Raw genomic sequence first — 25,209 nt, 5'->3', positions numbered from 1 at the left:
CCAGATGTAGACCATCCAGTTTGTACTGGTCCCATCTGCCCCAGAACTGGTTCTAATGCCCCAAGAAACTGAAACCCACTGTTCAAGTCACATATTCATTCTAACTATCCTGCTCTTTCTACTCTGGCTAGGTCCTGGCACCAGTAATAATCTTGAGATTATTACTTTTGAGGTACTACTCATTTTATCTCCTAGCTCCCTAAATTCACCTTGTAGGATCTCATCCCACTTTCTTCCTATATCATTGATACCAGAATGGACCACAACAGCTGGCTGGCTGTTCACCCTCCCCTTTCAGAATGTCTTGCAGCTGCTCTGAGGCATCCCTGACCCTTACACCCAGGAGGCAAAACACAATCTGGGAGTCCCATTTGCGTCCACAGAAGCTCCTGTCTATAGAATCCCCTATAACTATTGCTCTACCACTTTTTCCCTCCCTCTTACACAGCAGAGCCACCCACAGTGCCATGATCCTGGCTACTGCTGCCTTCTCCTGATGGGCCATCTCTCCCAAGAATATCCTACAGGAGCTTCCACCCAACTGTTATGGAGGAGGCAGCCACTGGAGAATATAGTAATCCAAATAGAATCCCATCTCTTCTCTCTTCTTCCTCTCCCCCCCACCCCCTCCCCCCATCTTGTAAATGCTTGAACAGTTTTTATTTCTTGGTCCATGTCCTCAAGTCTCCTCTCTAATAGACTGAGTAAGTATCTTTGGGAGAAGTCCTGCAGTCATTCACAAAGGTGATTATCTCCTTCTCATGGGCAATTGTTCTCAAAGTTTCAATTGAATACATTGATGGATCATATAAATATCAGTGATGTCTTCATTCTGAAAACCAAATGTGCAGAACAAAAGATGTCCAACCCAGCTCACATGGGAAACGGATGGAGATTCTCTCCCTTTGAAAGTAACAATTGTAGTCCTTTGGATCCTCATAGGACAGAATTGTCTGATGCTTAGCTAAGCCACAATGATAGGGATGTTGTGTATAGAAATTTAAAATTCTTTTGCCTCATTCAGTATCAGTGGAGGCTAATGCACTGAACAACATCATCAGCTTTATGCCCTTAATTTTTTTTTAAAATTGTCTTATTATCTGTGTCCTTTTATAGAAAGATCAATTTGTACCAAGCAAACACAACAATACAGCTCTTTTTGTGTTTCATTCAGGATTCTAATGGTTGCAGGGAAGAATTATCTAAAAGACTGCTAGTGCATGCCTTCTCCCCAATAGGAGGATGGAGAAGAGAGTGTGTCCAGGTTGTGATGGTTCCTTCAGTACATTGACTGCCTTTTGGTGGGAGATAAAGATTGGAAGCATTGGAAGGGAGGGAAGTTAGCATTTCCCTCTATTTGTTCACACATCAGGTGACTAGACTTCAAAATTACCTGAAGAGAGATGGTGATTAAAATATCTCTGATTATGAGAATTCTTGAGAGAGTTTACAGGATGAATTAATCTTTCTCTAATCCTTGAGTATGTTTCACGAGATCCTTGTCAGATAATCTGAAGAAATATTTTTGTTTCAATTGTTGACTGAAAATTTAAGCAGTTTCTCAAGTGAGGAGAGTTAAGGGTCAATATTTTTGAGGTTAGTTGTAATACAGAGAATAGTGGGGTTCTGGGATTGACTGTCTGAGAAAGTGTACAAGGCAGGAACCCTCCTCATGCAGACAGGAAGTACCGTATAAGAAAGAGTTGTAACCTCCAAACTGAGAGACCAAGAGTTTGGATGTGGGCTTAATCTGCATCAATCACTTTTGCCTGGTGGGATGAATAGGCAGCACTAAAATTATTTGATTCTTATGTTTATAAATAGATGGGCCACTTTATTTTTTGAAGCTTGAACTAAACAGTTATGGATTACATATCTTCAGCTCACCATTCTGCTTGTTGCCAAAGTTTTATCAACTCTGCATGTTATGAACAAAGAATATAACTATAGAGATATGCCACATGCTATGACATATAGAGAGTTGGTTTGTTTAATTGTCAGTTGTATCTGGTAGAGTGAGAAGAGCTCTTCTGCAAGCAGACTGACATGTTATTTCCAGCATTCATCAGCTATGTAAAGAGCATGATTGACACGAATAGAGGATTGTAATGGAAAGGAAGATCAATTTGTATCAAGCAAGGAGAACAAAACAGCTCTATTAGGATTTCATTCAGGATCCTGGTAGCTGCAGGGAAGAACTGTCCACAGCTTGCTGGTACATGCCTTCTTCCTGATAGGGGGATGGAGAAGAATGTGTGCTTAGGTTGTGATGGTTCCTTCAGTGTATTGGCTACCTGTTGGTGGGAGATAAAGACAAAGCATTGGAAGGGAGGGAAGTTAGCATTATGTTCTGAGCTTCATTCACTATCTTCTGTAAATCATTCCAATCTTGGGCATAGCAGCTACCGTACCATGCTGTGTTGCATTCACTAAGTGTTGAGGGACCAATGGTACATGTCAAACATGCTTACCATAGGTGTTATGTATAGATCAGTGGTTTTCAGTCTTTTTCTTTCCACCCATATACCACTTTAAGTATTTCCTATGCCTAAGTGCTCTGTGATTAGCAAGGGATTGCTTAAGGTGCTATGTGAGTGGAAAGAAAAAGGTAAGAAAACCACTGTTTTAATCATACCAAATTGACTCGTTATGTGCATGGTTTCATAACTCCAAGGGAAAAGGGCCAATGACAATTTTCCTCAAGCAAAATATTTCAGTAACATTTGGGTCTAAAGAAGTGATTCTCAACCGTCCCTTCCCACTCATGTACCACCTTAAGCAGTCCCTTACTAATCACAGAGGACCGATGGTATAGGGATTACTTAAAGTGGGATGTGAGTGGAAAGGAAAAGGTTGAGAACCACTAGTGTAGATGCACTAAAATTGTTGGAGTGGCCAATGTGAGTAGCCTAGTGACAGAGTGGTGAGTTAGAGGCTTTGGCAAAACAGAGGCCGAGGGCAATGCAATAGGTAAGGTCAGGTCAGAAAGGGTAGTGGACATGCCATCTAGGACAGTGGTATGCTCCAATTGCAGGATATGGGAAATCTGGGAAGCGCAAGTGTCACTGATGACAACATCTGCAAGAGGTGGATTCAGCTACAGCTTATTACACAGACCATGGTAAGAAGCTGGGGTGAATGAATTCCAGATCAGTCAGGTGACAGAGGGGTTGATAGACAGAAGCCAGAAGTAGACAATCATATCAAAGAGTCAAGAGATAGGGAACTTGTTAGGAGAGGAAAGGGGATTAGGCAGTCAGTGGAGAACACTCTTGTGGCTCTTCTCCTGTTTTGAATACTGCTGGGGGGGGGGGGTGGGGGGTGATGATCTACAAGAAACAATTTGTAGTGGTCAAATCTCTGGAACAGAGTCTGGCTTTTCAGCTCAAAAAGGAAGGGGGAAGAAGAGTGCTTTAGTGATTGAGGATTCAATAGTTAGGGAAAATGGTAGGAAATTTTGTGAACAAGATTGAGACTCAGATGGAATTTGCCTTCCAGTGGCTGGAACGACTAGATTGAGTCTACAGTATTCTCAAGAGAGACAGTGAGCAGCCAGATGTTGTGGTCCATATTGGTACAAATGACCGAAAGGAAAAAAGGACGAGGTCCGAAAGAGGGATAACAAGGAGATAGGAATGAAGCGAAAAAGCAGTTCCTCAAGGGTGGTAATCTTTGGATTGCTTCCTCTGCCACACACCAGTGAGGACAGAAATAGGAAGTTATGACAGGTGAATGTGTCGGTACTGGGGGAAGGGGTTTAGATTTATTGATCATTGGGGTCTCATCTAGTGGAAGTATGACCTGGAGAAATAGGTCAATTGCACCTGAATCGGAAGTGTACCAATATCCTGGCCGGCAGGCAGATCTTCTTGGGCTGTTGGGGAGGGTTTAAACTAGTTTTATAGAGGGATGGGAACCAGAAAATAAGGGCATAGAATGGACCATATGGTGGAAAGGTTTGATGCAATGTGTATGTGTTTATGAGGAAGGACATTTAGTGGAGGAAGGATTTGAAATGTGTTTATTTCAATACAAAAACTATTCACAGTAAGGGAGATGAACTTAGAGGATGAATCAGTAGATGAAATTTCAAGATTGTGGCCATTATGGAGACATGATTGACACACAAAGAAGAATGGATGATGCAGTTATCGCGGTTTAGATGTTTTAAAATGGATAAGATTGGAGGTAAAATAGTTGGAGGGAATAGTATCACACCTACAGAAAAGGAGGACATTATGGAGGGATTTTCTACTGAGTCACTGTGGGTACAAGTCAGAAACATGAAGGGAACGATCATTATAGTGGGAGTACCATACTCAAAAGACCCCAAAATATCCGTCAGGACTGAGGAGTAGATAAGTTAGCAGATTTTGAACAGGTACATAAATAGCAGGGTTGATGTAATTGGAGACTTCTACTTGGAGACTTGCACCTCCCTACTGCAAGGGGAGATGGGGAAGAATATGTCAGGTGTGTCTAAGAAAGATTCCTGACACAGTATGTGGACCAGTCAACCAGAGGAGAGTCCATACTGGATCTAGTACTGGATAATAAGTCTGGTCATGTGACAGACCTCTTGATGGAGAGCATTTCAGAGAAAGTGACCACAACTCCCTATCTACGAGGACAAGATCAGACAAAATGGTAAAATGGGGATAGTAAAGTTTGGGGAATAGACAAATTTCTCTGCTGTTGTGATAGAGTGTCCCAAAGGCTATGTTGCCTACCTGGTCCCCGGGTTCTGACCTGCAGAGGAATTTGCAGTGGGAGGTGAAAGATCCCATTGTTGTGGTTCATGTGCAAGTAGAACCAGGAACAAGGTTCTGCTAAGGGATTTTGAGGAACTAGCAACTTAATTAAAAAGCAAAACCAAAAAAGTAGTATTCTCTGGACTAATACCCCAGTCGCATGTAAATCGGCACAGAGTCAAGTTAAATGCATGACTCACGGATTGATGTGGGAGAAGTAGGTTCCAATTCATGAGAAATTGGCACCAGTATTGGGGAAGGAAGGAACTGTTCAAAGGGGATGGGCTCCATCTAATCTGTGATGGGACCAGGATCCTGGAGAATAGCATAAATAGGACTGTGGACAGGGCTTTAAACTATATAGTAAGGGGTTGAGTTGAACAGATTGGAGAACAATGGATAAAGTTAGAGTGTGGATAAAGTAAAAGCAAAAGCAAAAGTTTAAAAAGTCAGGGTGTTGAGGAGTAGTGACAGACTATCTCAGATTTTTTTCAAATAAACTGTATTGTACAAAAGTATATTCCAATTAAAAGCAAGGACAGCAAAGTTGTGGACAGCCAGCCTTGGATAACTAGGGAAATAAAGGAAGGCATCAAACTAAATGATAATGTGTACAGAGTCTCTAAGAGCAGTGAGAAACTGGAAGATTGGGATAACTTTAAAAAGCAATAAAGATCCATGAAGTGAGCATAAAGAGAGGGAAGGTAGATTATAAAAAAAGATCAGCACAAAACATAAAAATGGACAGTAAAAGCTTTTATAATTATATAAAGCACAATGGCTGGCTAAAGTGAAGGTTAGTCTCTAGGGGGATGAGAAGGGGGAATTGATTTTGAATAATGAGGAAATGGCTGAAGTTTTGAAGGACTATTTTAACTTGGTCTTTGAGGTGGAGGACATGTCTACCATCCAAAAGACAAGAAAACAAATGGAATATTGGACTTAATTGCTAGAAGGGTTAAATTTAGGAGCAGGGAGGTAATGCTACAACTGTATAAGGTACCGCTGAGGCCACAACTGGAGTACTGCGTACAGTTCTTCTCTCCCTACTTGAGGAAGGATGTAGTGGCTTTAGAAGTGGGCAGAGGAGGTTCACCAAGTTGATTGCAAAGATGAAGGGTTTGGCCTATGAGGAGAAATTATCTCTGGGTATGCACTCAGTTGAATTTAGAAGAATGACAGGGGACGTTATAGAAACATAAAATTCTGAAAGGCATAGATAAGATAAAGGTAGGTAAATTGTTTCCATTGATGTGGGAGACTCGAACTAGAGGACATAGCCGCAAGATTCAAGGTTGTTGATTTTGGACAGAGATGAGGAGGAACTACTTTTCCCAGATGGTGGTGAATCTATGGAATTCACTGCCCATTGAAGCAGTGGAGGCTACCTCAGTAAATATATTTAAGGCAATGTTGGATAGATTTTAACATAATAGGGAATTAAGGGATACGAGGAAAAGGCAGGTAGGTGGAGATGAGCCTGTCATCAGATCAGCTATGATCTCATTGAATGGTAGAGAAGGCTCGATGGACCAGATGGTCTGCTCCTGCTTATATTTATTTCTTATGTTCTTTCTTTCCACTTTCTGAAGTGTTTAATTGGGGAAAGGCTAGTTATGGATGAATTAGGCAGGAACAATTTAGAGTACATTGAGGACATGTTCTCAGGGGAACAACACACAAGAAATTTTGAATAAGTATAGGGATGACTTGGGATCATACTGGATAGGTTTGTCCCAGTGAGGGTGGGAAAAGATGGTAAGAAAAGGGAACTATGGTTGACAAAACTAGTGAGGCAGATAGTTAAGAGGAAGAAGAAAGAGTTACAAGATTTATGCAGATGTAAAAAACAGTACATTGATGATAGTGAAGGCAGGCTGGTTTTTTTATTTTATTTTTTATTTCTCACACTGTAAGCCATATCAACCAAAATATGTACAAACATTTCTCAATAAATATACACAGTGTCATTTTCCCCCCTTTTTTCCTCACTTCCCTCACTCACCCCTTCCCACCCCCCTCCAAGACCCCTCTATATTCAACATATACAAAACAATAAAACCATAAAACAATGTCTTCTCACAAGGGAAAAACAAACAAGAAATATGTGTCATCTACTTTTACGCACTAAATCAAATCGTTTTATCTTCTTATCATTTTAGGGGCAGGAGTTCCAAGGCAAGCACTCTCTGTAATGTTCCATGTATGGTTCCCAAATTTGTTCAAATTTGTTTTTAAATTATATGTTATTTTTTCCAGTGTAATATATTTATTCATTTCCATGTATCATTGCTGTATTCTCAGATTCTCTTCCATTTTCCAAGTTGACATTATACATTTTTTTGCTACTGCTAAGGCTATCATAATGAACCTTTTTTGCGCTTTATCCAATTTGAGGCCTAATTGTTCACTTATGTTACTTAAAAGAAAGATCTCTGGGTTTTTTGGTATGTTATTATTTGTGATTTTATTTAGTATCTGATTTGGTTCTTCCCAAAATGTATTCACTTTTGTACATGAGCAAATTGCATGTATTGTTGTTCCCATTTCATTTTTACAACAGAAACATCGATCTGATATTGTTGGATCCCATTCTTTTAATTTTTGAGGAGTAATATATAACCTGTGTAACTAATTATACTGTATCATGTCCATCCTTGTGTTTATTGTATTCTTCATCGTTCCAGAACATAACTTTTCCCATATTTCATTCTCTATTTTTATATTTAAGTCCTTTTCGCATTTTTGTTTGGATTTATAGCTTGTTTCATCTTTTTCCTTACCTCGCAGCTTGTTATAAATATTTTAATTATCATGATATCTAATCACATATTCAAAGCTCCTTCCTTCAGGTAATCTCAATCTTTTTCCCAATTTTTCCTTTAAATAAGCTTTCAGTTGATGATATGCAGACATTGTACCATGAGTTATTCCACATTTCTCCTTTAACTGTTCAAATGTTAATAAATAATTTCCCAAAAAACAATTCTCTATTTTCTTGATTCCTTTTCTCTCCCATTCTCTCAAGGAAAGGTTATTTATTGTAAAAAGGATTAGTGGATTTTGCATCAGTAACAATTTTGGTACTTGGTAATTCATTTTTTTCCTTTCTACGTGAATCTTCTTCCATATATTAAGTAAATGGTTAGCTATTATATTTCACCAGCTTTTCATCTCACTTATACAGTATATGTTCCAGTAACTTCTCTCCTATTTTATGTAGTTCTATCTTAGTCCAGTCTGGTTTTTCCCTTGTCTGGTAAAAATTTGATAAATACCTTGTGTGGCTTTATAATAGTTTCTGAAGTTTGGTAACTGCAAACCACCTTTGTTTATAATTCTGTTAATTTATCTAGCGCTACCCTCGTTTTTCCCCCTTTCCACAAGAATTCCCTTATTATTCTTTTTAGTTTAACAAAGAATTTCTCTGACAAGGGAATTGGTAATGTTTGAAATGAATATTGTATCCTTGGGAACACATTCATTTTAATGCAGTTCACCCTCCCTATCAACGTTAGTGGTAATTCTTTCCAATGTTCTAAGTCTTCCTGCAATTTCTTTATTAATGGCTGATAATTTAGTTTGTACAAGTGGCTTAAGTTATTGTCTAACCTGATAACTAGGTATCGGATTGCTTGTGTTTGCCATTTAAATGGTGATTCTTTTTAAAATTCTGTATAATCCGCATTACACATTGGCATCACTTCACTTTTATTTGTGTTCACCTTGTAGCCCAAAATTTCTCCATATTCCTTCAATTTCTTATGTAGTTCTTTTATTGATATCTCTGGTTCTGTTAGGTATACAATGATGTCATCTGCAAATAAACTGATTTTATACTCCTCCTCCTTTATTTTTATCCCTTTTATTTTATTTTCTATTCTTATCAGCTCTGCCAATGGTTCTATTGCTAAGGCGAACAGTGATGGGGATCATGGACATCCCTGCCTTTTTGAGCTACTTAATTTGAATTGGTTCGATACATATCCATTTACTACTACCTTTGCCAACGGTCCATTATATAATGCTTTAATCCAATTAATATATTTTGATGGCAGATTGAACTTCCGAAATATGTTAAATAAGTAGTTCCACTCTACCCTGTCAAAGGCTTTTTCTGCATCCAAGGCAACAGCCACCATTGTTTTTTTTTTACTTCCTCGAGCTACACAAATTAAATTAAGAAGCTTACAGACATTGTCCGCTGTTCGTCTTTTCCTGATAAATCTAGTTTGATCTTGTTTCACCATTTCTGGTACACAGTTGGACAATCTGTTTGCTAATAATTTTGCTATTATCTTATAATCTGAGTTAAGTAGGGATATTGGTCTACATGATGCTGGTGTTAATGGATCCTACCCAGTCTTTGATATTACTGTAATTATTGCCATCTTACAGGAGTCTGGCAAGTTTTGTGTTTCTTCTACTTGATTCATTACTTCCAAGAGAGGAGGAATTAATAACTCTTTAAATGTTTTATAAAATTCTATTGGAATTCCATCCTCTTCTGGTGTTTTATTTCTATTTCAACTGGTTTTATCAGTTTGTTTTGTTCCTCTTCTTGCAATTCAAATTTAGCTAAAAACTCTTCTATTTTATCATCTTTCCCCTCATTCTCAGTTTGGTATAATTGTTCATAAAAATCCTTAAAGTTTTCATTAATCTCTTTGGGTTATATGATTTGTTTGTCCTTTCTTCTTGATGCCAATACATTTTTTTTTTCTGTTGTAAGTTGCCAGTCCAATATTTTGTGTTTTTTCTCCCAATTCATATTACTTTTGCTTTGTTTTCATTATGTTCTTCTCCACCTTGTACATTTGTGATGTTTGGTATTTTATTTTTTTTTGTCCACCAATTCTCTCTTTTTCTTTATATCGTCCCTTTTCACTAGTTCCTTTTCTGTACTTGCTCTCTCCCTTTCCAGCTGTTCTATTTCCCGATTGTAGTCCTTTTTCATCTTAGTTACATAATTTATTATCTGTCCTCTAATGAAGGCTTTCATTGCGTCTCATAGTATAAATTTATCTTTCACCGATTCTGTGTTTATTTCAAAATATGTTTTAATTTGACGTTCAATAAACTTTCTAAATTCCTGTCTTTTAAGTAGCATGGGATTTAACCTCCATCTATATGTTCTTGGTGGGATGTGCTCCAGTTCTATTGCCAATAGTAGGGGTGAATGATCTAAAAGTAGTCTAGCTTTAAACTCAGTTTTTCTGACTCTCACTTGAATATGCGCCGACAACAAAAACATATCTATCCTTAAGTATATTCTATGCCTACTCGAGTAGTATGAATATTCCTCTTCTTTTGGGTGCTGCCTTCTCCATATATCCATAAGTTTCATTTCCTCCATTGTTTTAACCATAAATTTGGCTACCTTATTCTTTTTGCTTGTCTTTTGACCAGTTTTATCCAACATTGGATCCAAATTAATGTTAAAATCCTTTCCTGTGTGTCTGAAATCTTAAAAAAAAATCTTGCATAAACTTTTGATCCTCATAGTTAGGTGCATATATATATTGAGCAAATTCCAAAATTCTGATTTTATCTGACACTTTATTATTACGTACCTCCCTGCTGGATCTGTTATTTCCTCCTCTATCTTGATTGGTATATTTTTGTTAACTAATATGGCTACACCTCTAGCTTTTGAATTATATGATGCTGCCGCTACATGTCCTATCTAGTCTGTCTTCAATTTATTATGTTCCTCTTCGGTTAGATGCATTTACTGCACAAATGCTATATCTCTTTTTTCAATAAATTTAGAGGCATCTTCCTTTTAATTTGGTTATGTAATCCATTAATGATTATAGTCATACAGTTCAATGTGGCCATCTTATATCTTGTTTATGCCTCCTTGCTACCTCCATCCCCTTTTTCCCATTTTCATCTTTTACGTTTCCCTTTTTAATCTCAATGTATGACAACACATTTAAAACATGAAATACTCTGACAATCCCCACACCCAATAACCCCTTAACCCAAAATGAACCCCCGCCCCCCCGAGTTTCCTCTTATCCCTTGCCGTGCAACCTCAATTCCCTTTTCCATTTGGTTTGCAATCTTGCTCGCAAGTGTCAACTGATTTCGCAGTGATGGTTATTTTCTCCCCCCCCAGCCCCCTCCAGAAAACACTTTTTTTTAATACATAAAACAAAGCTCTCTCTTTTCTCCTTTTCCTCCCCTTCTTCCTTCCCTTTTTACAATCTTTAGTTCTTTACATATATATTATTTTTACTTTATAACATTACAATTTTATATATACTTTATTGCCATTCTTGTTTCTTGTTACATCTCTCCTGCAAACGTTCTGCAAATTTTTATGGTTTCTCCGGATCTGAGAATAGCCTGTTTTGTTCCCCAGGTATAAATACTTTAAGTACATCTGGATGTCTCAATATGAATTTGTTATCTTTTTTCCCATAAAATAGTTGTCGCCGTATTAAATTCCTTCCTCTTCTTTAAGAGTTCAAAGCTTATGTCCGGGTAGAAAAATATTTTTTGTCCCTTATATTCCAACGGCTTATTATCCTCTCTAACTTTATTTCTTGCCCGCTCCAGTATATTTTCTCTTTTTTTATATCTTAAAAATTTTACTAAGATGGATCTCTGTCTTTGATGTTTCTGTGGCTTCGATACTAATGCTCTGTGTGCCCTTTATATTTCCATTTCTTCATGCAATTCTGTCATTCCCAAAACCTTCGGGATCCACTCTTTTATAAATTCCTTCATGTCTGCGCCTTCTTCATCCTCCTTCAGGCCCACTATTTTTATGTTTTTTTGCCTACTGTAGTTTTCTACGTATCAATTTTCTGAAATAACTCTTGTCTCTTTAATTTTTTTGTCACTTTCTTCCAATTTTTCTCTTAAATCATTTACTTCCAATTCTACAGCCGTTTCCCGCTCTTCCACATTGTCTACTCTTTTCCCTATTTCTGTCATGACCCGTTCTAGACTTTGCATTTTTTCTTCTGCGCTTTTCATTTTTCTTTTAATCACACTAAATTCTAATGATAAGCATTCTTTTAATGATCTCATTTGCTCTTCAAAAAACCTTTATCTATATTTTGTCCATCTGTTTTACCTTTATTTCTTGTGAAGGTCTTGATCTTCTTCCTCTCCTTCTGTGTCTGTGTTTTTTGTCTTCTCTTCTTTGTATCTGTGTCACTTCTGCTTTTCCTGATGAATTACTTCCATGACTTTGTCTGTCCTCCATTTGCTGTTGGGTCTCCAGTCGTGTATCGTCTCTCTGTTGGGCCTCCTTCTGTTGCTCATCCTGTTGCTGTTCACTCTCGATCCTCTCCTTGCCGCTGTTATAACCTTCCAGCTGGGCGTTCCTCAGCTGGTCGCGTTGCAGCTGCCCGCTCCTCAGCTGAGCCCCCCTACCGTCAGTGTTCACTTTATTTTTTGATTGTGCAGTTGTGCATTTTTGTGTGGCTCTGAGAGCCATTTTTGCAGTCCACCAGTCGGGGGGTCGCAGGGCTCTCACCAGCCTCTGAGATCGGCTGCTCTTCATCACCTTAGTTCTCTGCTCATGCATGCAGGTAAGGCCTTCTTTCTTCTCTGGTGTTTTTTCTTCATCTTTTTTTCCCCATTGTTTTTACTGTCTCTTTCTTGGTTGCTATCTTCTTATTCTTCTCTGTAACTTTATCTTCTGTTTCCTTAGTTTTATCTTTGTTTAGCTCTTTCTTTTCTAAACTTTTTTCTTTTTTTCCTGAAGAGGGCTTGTTCAACCTGACTGGCCACTACTCCATCACGTGACTTCCCAAGATAGGCTGCTTAAGGTTAAAGGAGGAAAGATGTGTCTGGAGGTGCAGGAAGTAGCAGAGGTCCTAAATGAATACTTTGCTTCATTGTTCACCAGAGAGAGGGACTTTGGTCAAAGTGAGGCAAGAATTGAACATTGCAGCTTCAAGAAATTGATGAGGGTAGGGAAAGGTGGTTCATATGGATTTTAGCAAGGCATTTTACAAAGTCCCCTATGAGAGATTCATTCAGAAGGCCAGGACACATGGGATTCATGGAACCTTTGCTGTGTGGATAAAAAAAAAATTGGCTTGCAGGTAAAAGCAGAGAGTAGTAGTGGAAGGAAAGTATTCTGCATGGAGGTCAGTGACTAGTGGAGATCTGCAAGAATCTGTTCTGGGACCCCCTGCTCTTTGTGATATTTATAAATGACCTGGATGAAGAGGCAGAAGGATGGGTCAGTAAATTTGCAGATGATACAAAGGTTGGAGTTGTGGATGGAGCTGAAGGTTACAAGAGGATATAGACAGGATGCAGAGTTGGGCCAAGAAGTGGCAGATAGTGTTCAATCTGGATAAGTGTGAGGTGATGCATTTTGGAAGGATAAACCAGAATGCTGAGTATAGGGTTAATGGTCGGTTACTTAAGGATGTGGATGAACAAAGAGACCTTGTGGTCCAAATCTATACATCCCTCAAGGTCGCCGCAGAGGTTGATAGGATAGTTAAGGCCTATAGGATGCTGGACTTCATTAATAGGCAGATTGAGTTCAAGAGTATGAGTTGAAGAGTAGAGGGGTCAAGTTGCAAGTCTGCAAATCTCTGATGAGACCACATTTAGAGGATTGTGTTCAGTTCTGGTCACCTTTTTAAAGGACGGATGTGCAAGCAATGGAGAGAGTGGAAAGGAGATTTACCAGGATGTTGCCTGGATTGGAAAATAAGTCTTATGTGGAAGAGCTGGGACTTTTCTCTTTGGGGTATAGAAGGATAAGAGGAAACTTGGAGATTCTCAAGATTATGAGAGGCATAGATAGGGTGGACAACCAGCTCCTGTTTCCCAGGGCAGGAATAGCAAACACCAGAGTGAAGGGAGGGAAGTTTAGGGGAGACATCAGGGATTTTTTTAAAAATAAAAATGCAGAGAGTTGTTGGTGCCTGGAATACCTTGCCAGGGATGATGGTGGAAGTTGAAATATTACGGGCATTTAAGAGAATCTTAGACCACACATGGATGGAAGAAAAAAAAAGTTACAGGGTAGGGAAGGTTGAGTACTTTTTTAAAAAAAAAGGAAAATGGGTCAGCGTTACATGAAGGGCCAAAGAGCCTGTACTGTGAGTTCTATGTTGCTTGGAATGAAGAACATGGTCTTAAGAGGCAACATTAGTGAAGAATGATGAGGTATGCAAGACAAATCCGAAACAATCAACCAAATTGAAGTGCATTCATGAATCATGAGACAGAAAAAGAGATAACATGTTAAAAAGAAATGAAAATGCATAATTGCAGTTCATGCTAAAAACCATGTGCAGACAGGTCTTTTAGTGATCACAAGGTATACAAAATTTTACAATGGTCGTACTTTAATAGTGTCTTTAATTATCCTAGGTTATATAAATGCAACTTTCATTACTTTTCATGTAATGAATACATTCTCCATCATTCAGATTAAATCAGAGATCTATCATCCTGAATTCACAGTAGACCATGGATCATCTTACAGAATTTCATAAAACCAAATTAAAGATTTATAAAGAACTCAAACTCATCCACATTCTTATTTTGAACAAAAGTTCTGAATGTTAGTGGTTTATAATTGTGGTTGCTAATCAGACCCCTTCTGAAATGCTTATCAGGGTGGATGTGTTGGATCATTTGAGAAAAGATGTTTACGCAGTGAAGCATAGACTTGATGCCATATACATTTTCTCTTCAAATGTAATGGATAACCGTTCTATGATTCATTTCTCATAGAGGCTTTGAGAACATATTTGATTCACTTCAGTAGTCCACCTGTTAAATTCCTGTGGAAAAAAAAGAGCTGGAATATCTATTTCATTCATTAATCTGACACTTTGCTCCACGTTCCTGCATCTGCAGTTTCTCATCTCCAGAAATCTGTTGGAGAGAAGTTGCTGTATGATGATGAGAAAGATGGATAATTAATTTAATTTCTTGTGTACTGTTGTAGTTGTTTTTCTGTGTCATACCTGTTTAGCTACAGCAGTATCAATTTTGGAGCACAGTTACATTGCACTTCTCTCTGACAACAAACTCATCATCATTAAATACCAGTCTTGATAATGTGTCCCAAATCAAAACATTGACTGGCCATTTCTAACCATGGATTCTGCCTGACCCATTGAGTCTCTCCATACTCTTTGTACACAATGCAAATACACATTCTTTGTTTTTTTGCCGTCAGTGCACATCTTCAGAAAATGTTGCAAATCTGATATTCCCATGTCATCGTTGACATCTCACTGACTTCAATTGTGAATTAGTTGATTGTGTGCAGTTTGCAGATTCCAAGTAACAGTATAATTTGCCTGGTTCCATTCTTGTAACCCTGACAGGTTCAAGTTCAATTTTAGTCACATGTACCAAGGTGCATTGATAACGTTTGTTTTGCAAGCAGTTCAGCTGGACACCGATTACTCGTACAACAAGTAAAGAAGTGCAGAGTTACTGGGAGAGATCAGAGGATACAGAACAAATGCCACATAATTTTCACAGGATTTCCAAACCTGAAGGAAAATTTGACAGTTATTAGTGATCTTGAAGCTACAGCGTGGAGGGCTCCGAGCGTGGAGGGCTCCGAGCGTGGAGGGCTCCGAGCGTGGAGGGCTCCGAGCGTGGAGGGCTCCGAGCGTGGAGGGCTCCGAGCGTGGAGGGCTCCGAGCGTGGAGGGCTCCGAGCGTGGAGGGCTCCGAGCGTGGAGGGCTCCGAGCGTGGAGGGCTCCGAGCGTGGAGGGCTCCGAGCGTGGAGGGCTCCGAGCGTGGAGGGCTCCGAGCGTGGAGGGCTCCGAGCGTGGAGGGCTCCGAGCGTGGAGGGCTCCGAGCGTGGAGGGCTCCGAGCGTGGAGGGCTCCGAGCGTGGAGGGCTCCGAGCGTGGAGGGCTCCGAGCGTGGAGGGCTCCGAGCGTGGAGGGCTCCGAGCGTGGAGGGCTCCGAGCGTGGAGGGCTCCGAGCGTGGAGGGCTCCGAGCGTGGAGGGCTCCGAGCGTGGAGGGCTCCGAGCGTGGAGGGCTCCGAGCGTGGAGGGCTCCGAGCGTGGAGGGCTCCGAGCGTGGAGGGCTCCGAGCGTGGAGGGCTCCGAGCGTGGAGGGCTCCGAGCGTGGAGGGCTCCGAGCGTGGAGGGCTCCGAGCGTGGAGGGCTCCGAGCGTGGAGGGCTCCGAGCGTGGAGGGCTCCGAGCGTGGAGGGCTCCGAGCGTGGAGGGCTCCGAGCGTGGAGGGCTCCGAGCGTGGAGGGCTCCGAGCGTGGAGGGCTCCGAGCGTGGAGGGCTCCGAGCGTGGAGGGCTCCGAGCGTGGAGGGCTCCGAGCGTGGAGGGCTCCGAGCGTGGAGGGCTCCGAGCGTGGAGGGCTCCGAGCGTGGAGGGCTCCGAGCGTGGAGGGCTCCGAGCGTGGAGGGCTCCGAGCGTGGAGGGCTCCGAGCGTGGAGGGCTCCGAGCGTGGAGGGCTCCGAGCGTGGAGGGCTCCGAGCGTGGAGGGCTCCGAGCCGTTTGCAAAGTGTTGACATGGTGCACTTGCACGTCTTGTCAAGTACAGATGTTAATAAATCACATATTGCATTCTGCAGTTGTCCACCATATTGTTGCTTTTCTGATGTATGTTTCTGAAGTGATGAGATGGCGAAGTATAAACACCATCTGATTTAATGATAGACTGAGTAGCCGACATGATAATGTTGTCTCAGATAAATTTGCCTTCACCTCAGTTTGGCTGGATTAGTAATCAATTACTGAGATACATCCAGTTCATAGAAATAATTAATGTTGATCAGAAACCTATGAGGCTCATTATTTTCTTGATAACATTTACGATTGACACATTAGGAAATGAACTCCACAAGATGGTCTGTATACATACATTACTGTCCTTTTGGTGCAGGATTTATAAACCTGATGCCGGAGTTGTTTAGCTGGGAAATTTAATTTGATTTATGTGTTTGCCCACTGAAGGTATTTTATTTTCAGTGGAGCAGCTTTGATTAGCTGTTGGCAACATCCATCTTCCCTTTGAAAAGATTTAATAATGATATTGGAGAAAGTGTGTTTGTATAGATTGAAAACAAGCTGTCACCAAGAATACAAAGAGTAAACAAGCCCTTTTCAGACAGGATATGTAGCTAGATGAGTATCCCCCCCCAGGATTGGTTTTTGGCCCACAATTGTTCATTATTTACGTCAATGATCTGAAGGATGAGACAAACAGAATGTAAAGTGTATGAAATCATGTTTTTGGGCACGTTGTGATGAGAACGTTAAGATTCTGCTATGGGATGTAGATAGATTGAGTGATTGGCCATGATCTGGCAAACAGAGTTAATGTGGGGAAGTGTGAGGTGATGAAATTCAGGAAATGGAATCAAAAGGTACAAATGGGGAGGGATTACAACTGCGTGAAATCCTGAGACATCTAGGAGCTCCAGTGAATAAATCAGGCAAATCCAAGATGTTGCTAAGAAGGTAAAAGACATGTTGGCTTTTATTTTAGCAGGGTTGGCGGGTGAGGGGGGTGGTGCGGTCAAAGAATGGAGAGATTTTGTTGGTTGTTCAGAGCATTAGTGAGGCTAATCATGGAATTCAGTGCAGTTTTGATCCCATTGCCAACAAAGAGACAGAATCACATCGTTGGCACTCCAAAAATTTTTTTTTAATTGCAAAGATAATTCCAGGGATGAGAATATTGTCTCATCAAGAGTGGTGAGAAATGTTTGAATCTGTATTCCATAGAAGAACGAAGGAAGTCCTTTCCACTCCCCCCTCCCCTGAATTAAATCCTAAGGAGGTTTGATTGCACAAATGTTGGTGTTCAAGAGTGGGAGAGTCACTGGCAAAGGAACAGAATTCCAAAATAAAGGGACCAGTCATTTAAAACAGAGGTGTGTTGAGATTTGTCTCTCAGAGGGCACTGTATCTCTCTGTATGAGGGTGATGGAGGCTGAATCATTAGATAATCCAGTAGCTGTTAGTGCAATGTTATTACAGTGCCAATGACCCAGGTTCAAATCCAGACATGTCTGTAAAAAGTTTGTACATTTTCCCTGTGACTTGCATGGATTTTCCCTGGGTGCTCTAGTTTCCTCCCACCCTCCAAAAATATACAGGTTGTAGGTAAATTGGATATAATTGGGACGGAATCGGCTTCTACCATTTTGCAATTAAAACATAAAAATAAAAAACTTAAAATGAAGATTAATAAATATTTGAAGGGTCAAGAAAATGAGGGTAATGGGTAATTGGAGCTGAGGAAGCTTAGTTCATCTATCATATTGAATAATGTGCAGCTTGGCGAATTGGGCTCCTTCGCCTACTTATATTTGAGTGATAGGAAAGATTAGTCTTAGTCGAGGTGAACAACTTTCCTCAAGGAACAATGAGAAGCTTAAGGAATTTAGTGGGTCAGGCAGAATCCATAGATATGTTCTGACTTGAAACATTGACTGACCATTTCTCTCCATAGATGCTGCTTGGCCTTCTAAGATGTTCCTGTCGTTCATGGTTTGTTCGAGATTCCAGCATCTGCCATTTGTGTTTCCCCTATGTACTGATGAGGTTCAAGGAAATGTGTGCAATAACATAGCCCCTTCAAAATTAAATGTACACATAATCCCCTTGGTTGAATGAATTCAAGGATGGTTCAATGTTGCAAATGATGAGGGAAGAATAGGTTTAAGGTATAATGCTGAGAGGCTTAAGCAAGTCCCATGGTGACATAAGGAACTTCTCGGGGTGGTGCAGGGGCACAGCTAATAAAGATGCTGCCAGACAGCTTGAGTGAACCAGGTTCAAGCCTGTGGAGAGTTTGCATGTTCCCCTTTGACTCCATGGGCTTCTTTGATTTCCTCCAACATTCAGAGCTACCATCGTCAATTAAACATAGCCAAGTCTAAACTCATTGGAGTTTCAAAGGGAGAGAGAAGATCTTGAAGAAAAATTGGAAATTGTGAAGTGAATAAATAAAATAGAATTGTAGAGATTGTCACATGTAACTAGAACTTGGGGACACAGCCACAAGATTTAGTTTTGCAAATTTAAGACAGAAATAGGGAGGAACTGCTTCTCTCAGACAGCAGTGAAAATGTGGAATTCTCTTTCCAAGAAAGCAGTAGAGGCTGCTTAATTAAATGTATGTGAGGGACAATTAGGGTTTTGAAGAATATAGGAATTAAAGGGCATGGGGAAGAGGTTGGGAGGTGAGGCCGAGTCATTGATCAGATCAGCCATGATCTTACTGAATGGCAGAGCAGATTTGATGGCCAGATGGCTCACTTCTGCTCATATTTTGGATGTTCTTATGTACTTCATCTGATATGAATGGTGAAACCAGTTAGTTGTTACCTTGAAAGTGACTTGAACAAATCTTTGAAGAAACAGTACAGTGAGAAAGGCAAGGTCTCACCAGTGCCTTGAATAGCCTCAACATCACATCTCTGCTTTTGTTTTCTATTCCTCTTACAGCAATTGCCAGCATTGCATTTGCCTTCTTCACTACCAATTCAACCTGGAAGTCTATCTTTAAGCTCCCCTGCACGAGTCCCTTGGGATCTGGGTATTTTTAATTTTCTCCCCATTTGGAAAATAGTCTCCCTTTTGCTTTTTCTTCCAAAGTGCATGACTGAAAACTTTCCCACATTGTGTTTCATTTGCCACTTCTCTGCCCATTCTCATCATCTGTCCAAGTCCTTCTGCTGCCTCTCGATTTCCTCAACACTACCTGTTCCTCCACTACCTTCGTATCATCTGCAAACTTGGCCACAAAGTCATACATTTCATAATATAAATCATTAATATTATAAAACAAAGAGAAGCAGCCCTAATACCAACACCTCTGGAACACCACTCACTACTGGCAGCCAACCAGAATATGATCTGTTTGCCAATGCTCTCTACCCATGCTAGTACGTCTCCTGTTATACCATGGGCTCTTATCTCTTATCTTTTTAAGTAACCTTATGTGTGGCACCTTGTCAAAGGCCTCAAAATCCAAGAACACAACATCCACTGCATCTTATTTATCCAACATGCTGGTCACTTCTTCAAAGAATTCCAATAGGTTTGTCAAGCAAGATTTTCCCTGAAGAAAACCATACTGGCTTTGACTTGTCATCTGCCTCATTCTTGACAATCAACTCCAACATCTTCCCAACCACTGACATCAAGCTAACCAGTCTATAATTTCCTTCCTGCTGCCTCCCTCCTTTCTTCAATAGAGGGTGACATTTGCAATTTTCCAGTCTTCTGGGACCATATCAGAATCTATTGGTTCTTGAATAATCATTACCAATGCATAAACTACTTGTTTCATAACCAGATGGTGTAATCCATCTTGTCCAGGAGATTTGTCCACCCTCAGACCATTTAGCTCTTGAAGCACATTCTCCCTTGAAATAGTAAATGCACTCACTTCCTTTCCCTGATACTCTGACATCTGACACACTGCTAGTGTCTTCCACAGTGAAGACTGATGAAAAATACTACTTTGGTTCTCCTGCCATCTTCTTGTCTCCCATTACTATTTCGCCAGCATCATTTTCCAGCAGTCCTATATCTAGTCGCACTCTATTAGTCTTTATATACTTGAAGCTTTTTCTATCCTGATATTATTTGCTAGTCTACGCTCATATTTAATTTTTCCCTCAAGAGATTTTTAAGATACATTCTGCCAGTTTCTAAAAACCCCAATCCTTATCTTCCCACTAATTTTTCCTTTTTTTTTAATGCCCTCTCTTTTGCTTTTACATTGGCTTTGACTTCCCTGACAGTCACAATTGTGACATTGTAATCATTTGAATATTTCCCCTTTTTTGGAATGTATTTATCCTTCATTTCCCTCATTTCTTGAAGAAACTTCATCCATTGCTGCTCTTCCCTACTAGTGCCCCCTTCCAATCTATTTTGGTCAGTTCCTCTCTTGTACCACTGTAATTCCCTTGACTCCATTGAAATACAGACATATCTGACTTCAATTTCTCCTTATTAAAACTCAAATTGAACTCAATCATATTGTGATCACTGCCCCCAAAGGTTCCTTCATTCTAAGCTCTCTAATCATCTCTGCTATCCACAACCTATCTAGTGCAGTTGATCCCTTGGTGGGCTAATCAACAAGCTGTTCTTAAAAGTCATCTCCTAGGCATACTCCAAATTCTCTCATGGGATCCAGTCCGAACCTAGTTTTTCCAATCGACTGCATGTTAAAATCCCCCTTGATTACCACAACATTGCCTTTCTGACACATATTTATTGTAATTTGTTTTACACATCCAGGATACTCTTTGAAAATCCATATATAACTGACAACAATGGTATTTTTAAGAAAAGCCTTGCCATTTCTTCAACCCACATTGAATCTGTATCTTCTGATCCTTTGTCACATGTTTCTAATAATTTATTATTCCATACAAACAGAACCACACCATCCCCTCTGCTCATCTGCCTATCCTATCAATACACTCCTTATCATTGGACATTCAGCTCCCAATGTCATCCATCCATTAGCCACGAATCTGTGGTTGCCTCAACATGATACATGCCAATCTTTATCTGTACTTCAAGGACATTCACTTTATTTCTTATGTTTAAATACTAATGCTTTAGCATTTGTTACTTTTTGACATAATTGGCCCTGCTGCATTGCAACTTATCCAGCTATAATTTTGTCCTTTTTGCCTATTCTTCCATGCAAACTCCCTACCAGTTGTTCCGACTTGTGTGCCAACCACTTATTTTTCTGCCTCTTCACTTCCCACACCCCTTGCAAAGTTAGTTTTAACCACCGCCCAAAACAATAGCAAACAACACTGGCAAGAATTTAGTCATTGACTCCCCTTGAATTCAGGGGCAACCAATCCCACTTGTACAGGGCACTCCTTCACCACAAAAAAAAAATTAATGATTCAGAACTTGAAACCCTGCTGCCTGCACCATCACTCAGCCATACATTTGTCTGAATTATCTTACGGTTTTGACCTTCCCTAACTCATGGCACCAGGAGAAATTCGGAAATCACAACCTTGGAGGTCCTGCTCTTTCCTAACTCCCTGAACTTATTTTTCAGGACTTTTACCCAACTCCTGCCTACATCATTGGTGCCAATAGTATCATGATCTCTGGCTGCTCATTCTCCAACTTAAGAACATTCTGCACCCTCTCAGAAACTTCTTGGACTCAAGCACTTTAGAGGCAACACAGCACCCTGGAAACTCTTTTGTATCTGCAGAATCTCCTATCAGTTCCCCTATCAGTTCCCCTATCAGTTCCCCTATCAGTTCCCCTATCAGTTCCCCTATCAGTTCCCCTATCAGTTCCCCTATCAGTTCCCCTATCAGTTCCCCTATCAGTTCCCCTATCAGTTCCCCTATCAGTTCCCCTATCAGTTCCCCTATCAGTTCCCCTATCAGTTCCCCTATCAGTTCCCCTATCAGTTCCCCTATCAGTTCCCCTATCAGTTCCCCTATCAGTTCCCCTATCAGTTCCCCTATCAGTTCCCCTATCAGTTCCCCTATCAGTTCCCCTATCAGTTCCCCTATCAAGTCCCCTATGACTATTACTCTACATGATTTCACCTTTCCCTTCTGAGGTTCAAGACCAACCAGCTATTTCCCTCGCTGATGCCTTGTCCGTATTGGTCAACCCCCCCAGCAGTATCCAAAAGGTGTATACTTCTTGATGAGGGGAAATGGTTACAGGGGTACCTCAGACTGCCTGCTTAATCCCTTTTTTTTCTTCTGACTGTCACCCAGTTGCTTTTCTCCTTCCTCCAAGATGGCCTTCCTTTAATTCTTGTCCATCTCGTCTTTCTTCCCACCATCACCACTACCGCCACCCCCCCCCCCCCAAGCCATCTAATTGATTCAAAGTTCATCCAATTTCAGTTCCAACTTCCTAACATAGTCCATAAGGAGCTGCAGTTGGATGGACTTCTCACAGATGAAGTTAACAGCAATACTATTGGCCTCCCTGACTATCCATGTTCTGCAAGCTGAACATGTCCCTGCTCCAGTTGCCATTGCCAAATTAAGAGGAAAGAGTGAGAAAAAACCTGTCTTTACTTTGCCTCAACACCGACAACTCAGCCTGCTGAAGTCACTTGAGCCAATGGCTCAAATTCCCACTCCTGCACTGGGCCACTCCCACAACAATTATCACTCCATTTGAGCTTCCATTCCTTTTATTGGCTCTCTCTAATGAGCCAGTGAAGAGATTTAAACAAGCACCTACCTCTCCTGGTGTTTTAAAAATGCTGCTTCTCTTATTCATAGGAACTTATTCCTGGATACTGTTGAGCTTCAGTGTGTGTTGCTGAACCCATAATCATCCCAGCCAGTGCCTTCTTCCCCCCCCCCCCGCCCCCACCCACATGTTTACATCATGTATTCAATGTGAGTTTACTGACATATCCATAATTACCATCTACAGATGCAATGAAATTCTTACTTGCTGATACCAAACAGGTAAGGAAGATGCACCAAATTCAATAGTAAACATTTAGATAACCACAGAAGCAAGACAGAAAAAAGAGATAACAAATACCAAGGGGAGATCCATAAATATTCACAGTTGCAGTTCGTGCAAGATTTTTTAAAAACGTGACATATTTACTTGTGCACACTTGTCTTTTGGTGGTCCTGAAATAGTTTATGGTTAGGAATGGGATAGTACAGGCAGGTTTAAGAATCTCACAGCTGTTGGATTAAAAATTGTCTTGAACCTCGAGGTGCTGGTCTTCAAGCTTCTGTACCTTTTGCTTGAAGGGAGCAGTGAGAAAGGATTGTGACTAGGATGGTGGGGGGGGGTGTTGTTTCTGATCTTGTCAAGTGTCTCACGTCAATGCTTTCAATGGATGGGAGGGGTGTGCCCGTGATGTATTTGGCTTCTTGACTTGGACTTGGAATGGACTGGCCATTGCCTTGTGGTGCTTTGAAGGATCTGAATAGTGGAGACATCAAAGGAGAAACAGATACTTGTTCAACTACACGGTGTAAAATTCAAATTTTTTTATGTGAACACTATATTTTGCAGAGGTTTCTCATTCTCCATTATTTTAATTCTATCTTCTCACAATCTTGACCTTTTTCTGTTTGAATTTACATGTGTACTTTTTAACTGCACGGTGACTTAAATTCATATCATTTGAAGTTAATCTCTCAGTGCCCTCTTTTGCTTGTTGTCAATTCCGAATGAAACTGGATTTTAAGTCTATAGTCTCCTTATATTAGTATTGCTGATAGCTATTTTTTCTAAACTCTTTGACAATCTGTTTTTGAATCCAAATAGATACCTGGATCAAGGTTAGCAATTGACCCTATCAACAATTCAACCAATGAGAGGACAGGACAAGGTAACAGTGTGAAAAAAACAAGGTGACATTTTAGATAGCAAGTGAAAGAGGAGGCCAGAGGAGTAGGCAAGAATTAGAAAGCAATACATTTTCATTATGCACAGCAATTTCTTTACATTGTAGATTAACTTAACAGAAATCTTTCTCCAAGGGCATTGCTTTCATGCTCTGGTTTATTTCAAATAAAGTGATTAAATGTTCAGTGTGTTGACAAGCTTTCATGCAGAAGGTGCATAACAGTGTGTGCACTACCTCAAGCACATTAGATCTCTCAAATGGTCATGAAAATAATACAAAGCGCACATGATACTGACAATGAGTTTATTGTCATCCACATTGTACAGTGTACATGGTTGCTACGACCAAACAAGTACTTTGTAAAGAAATTCAACTGCAGAAACAACTGATACTCTACTTAATTGAATTAAAAAGAGACAGTAAGCAAAAAGGAAGAGATAATACATTTTCATTATATTGCTCACATAAAATTATGACTTGCAAAAGTCCAGTCAATCCTTTTATGGTGATGGAGCGGTGTGTGATCAGTCTAAGAAAGGGATGATGGCACACTATCATCAGGTGGCTTATTTTATACCTGACAAAGCCAACATTGAGCTTAGTTGATATGAAGCAAGGCACTGGGATGTGGGGAACCCATGTGTGGTAAAATACAATTAATGCAATAAAATTTTGTGGTTGATTGTTGAGTCTTCCATTCCCTGAGTTGAGCAGCTTAAAAAAAATCATTTTGTTTGGTATAATATGCTGAAGTTATTTTTTACATTTTGCTGCCAGAGGAGAAATTACGAGTAATGTGGGATATAAAATGACAAATCTGGTTTCAGAAGTGAAAGCATTGAAGAATTGAATTTTTAATTTTGTTTAAACAAAGAAAATTATGGACTGATTAAAGCAGAGAAAGGAAAGGACCATGGGAAGAAGCAGTTTTCCATTTTTGGAGATCAGGAGCAAGCCACATGATTTTTACAGTGAAGATATTTCAAACAGATGCCATGAGGAATGTGTGAGGCACACTTCTGTGATTAACAAAAAAGGTAGAAAGACCAGACATGGCATTTCATTCAAACTTTTAACACAATAATCAATTGGATGGATTTACTGCCTTTGTCCCAAGACTGTG

General features: G+C 40.2%; 1 protein-coding gene across 1 annotated transcript in view; it reads left to right on the top strand.

Annotated features, from left to right (window-relative positions):
• Positions 1-24,109, top strand: part of ccser1 (coiled-coil serine-rich protein 1) — a 1,096,421-nt gene extending 1,072,312 nt beyond the window's left edge. The window contains exon 12 of the mRNA XM_069925708.1: positions 24,005-24,109. Within this exon, the coding sequence (XP_069781809.1) occupies positions 24,005-24,094 (90 nt within the window). The 3' untranslated portion in view covers positions 24,095-24,109. The remainder of the gene's footprint in view (positions 1-24,004) is intronic.
• The last annotated feature ends 1,100 nt before the right edge of the window (positions 24,110-25,209 follow it).

Source organism: Narcine bancroftii, chromosome 3, assembly GCF_036971445.1.
Source record: "Narcine bancroftii isolate sNarBan1 chromosome 3, sNarBan1.hap1, whole genome shotgun sequence".
NCBI classification, from domain to species: Eukaryota; Metazoa; Chordata; class Chondrichthyes; order Torpediniformes; family Narcinidae; genus Narcine; species Narcine bancroftii.
The sequence above is the reverse complement of the archived record's forward strand: the minus strand, read 5'-3'. Positions and strand labels throughout refer to the sequence as shown.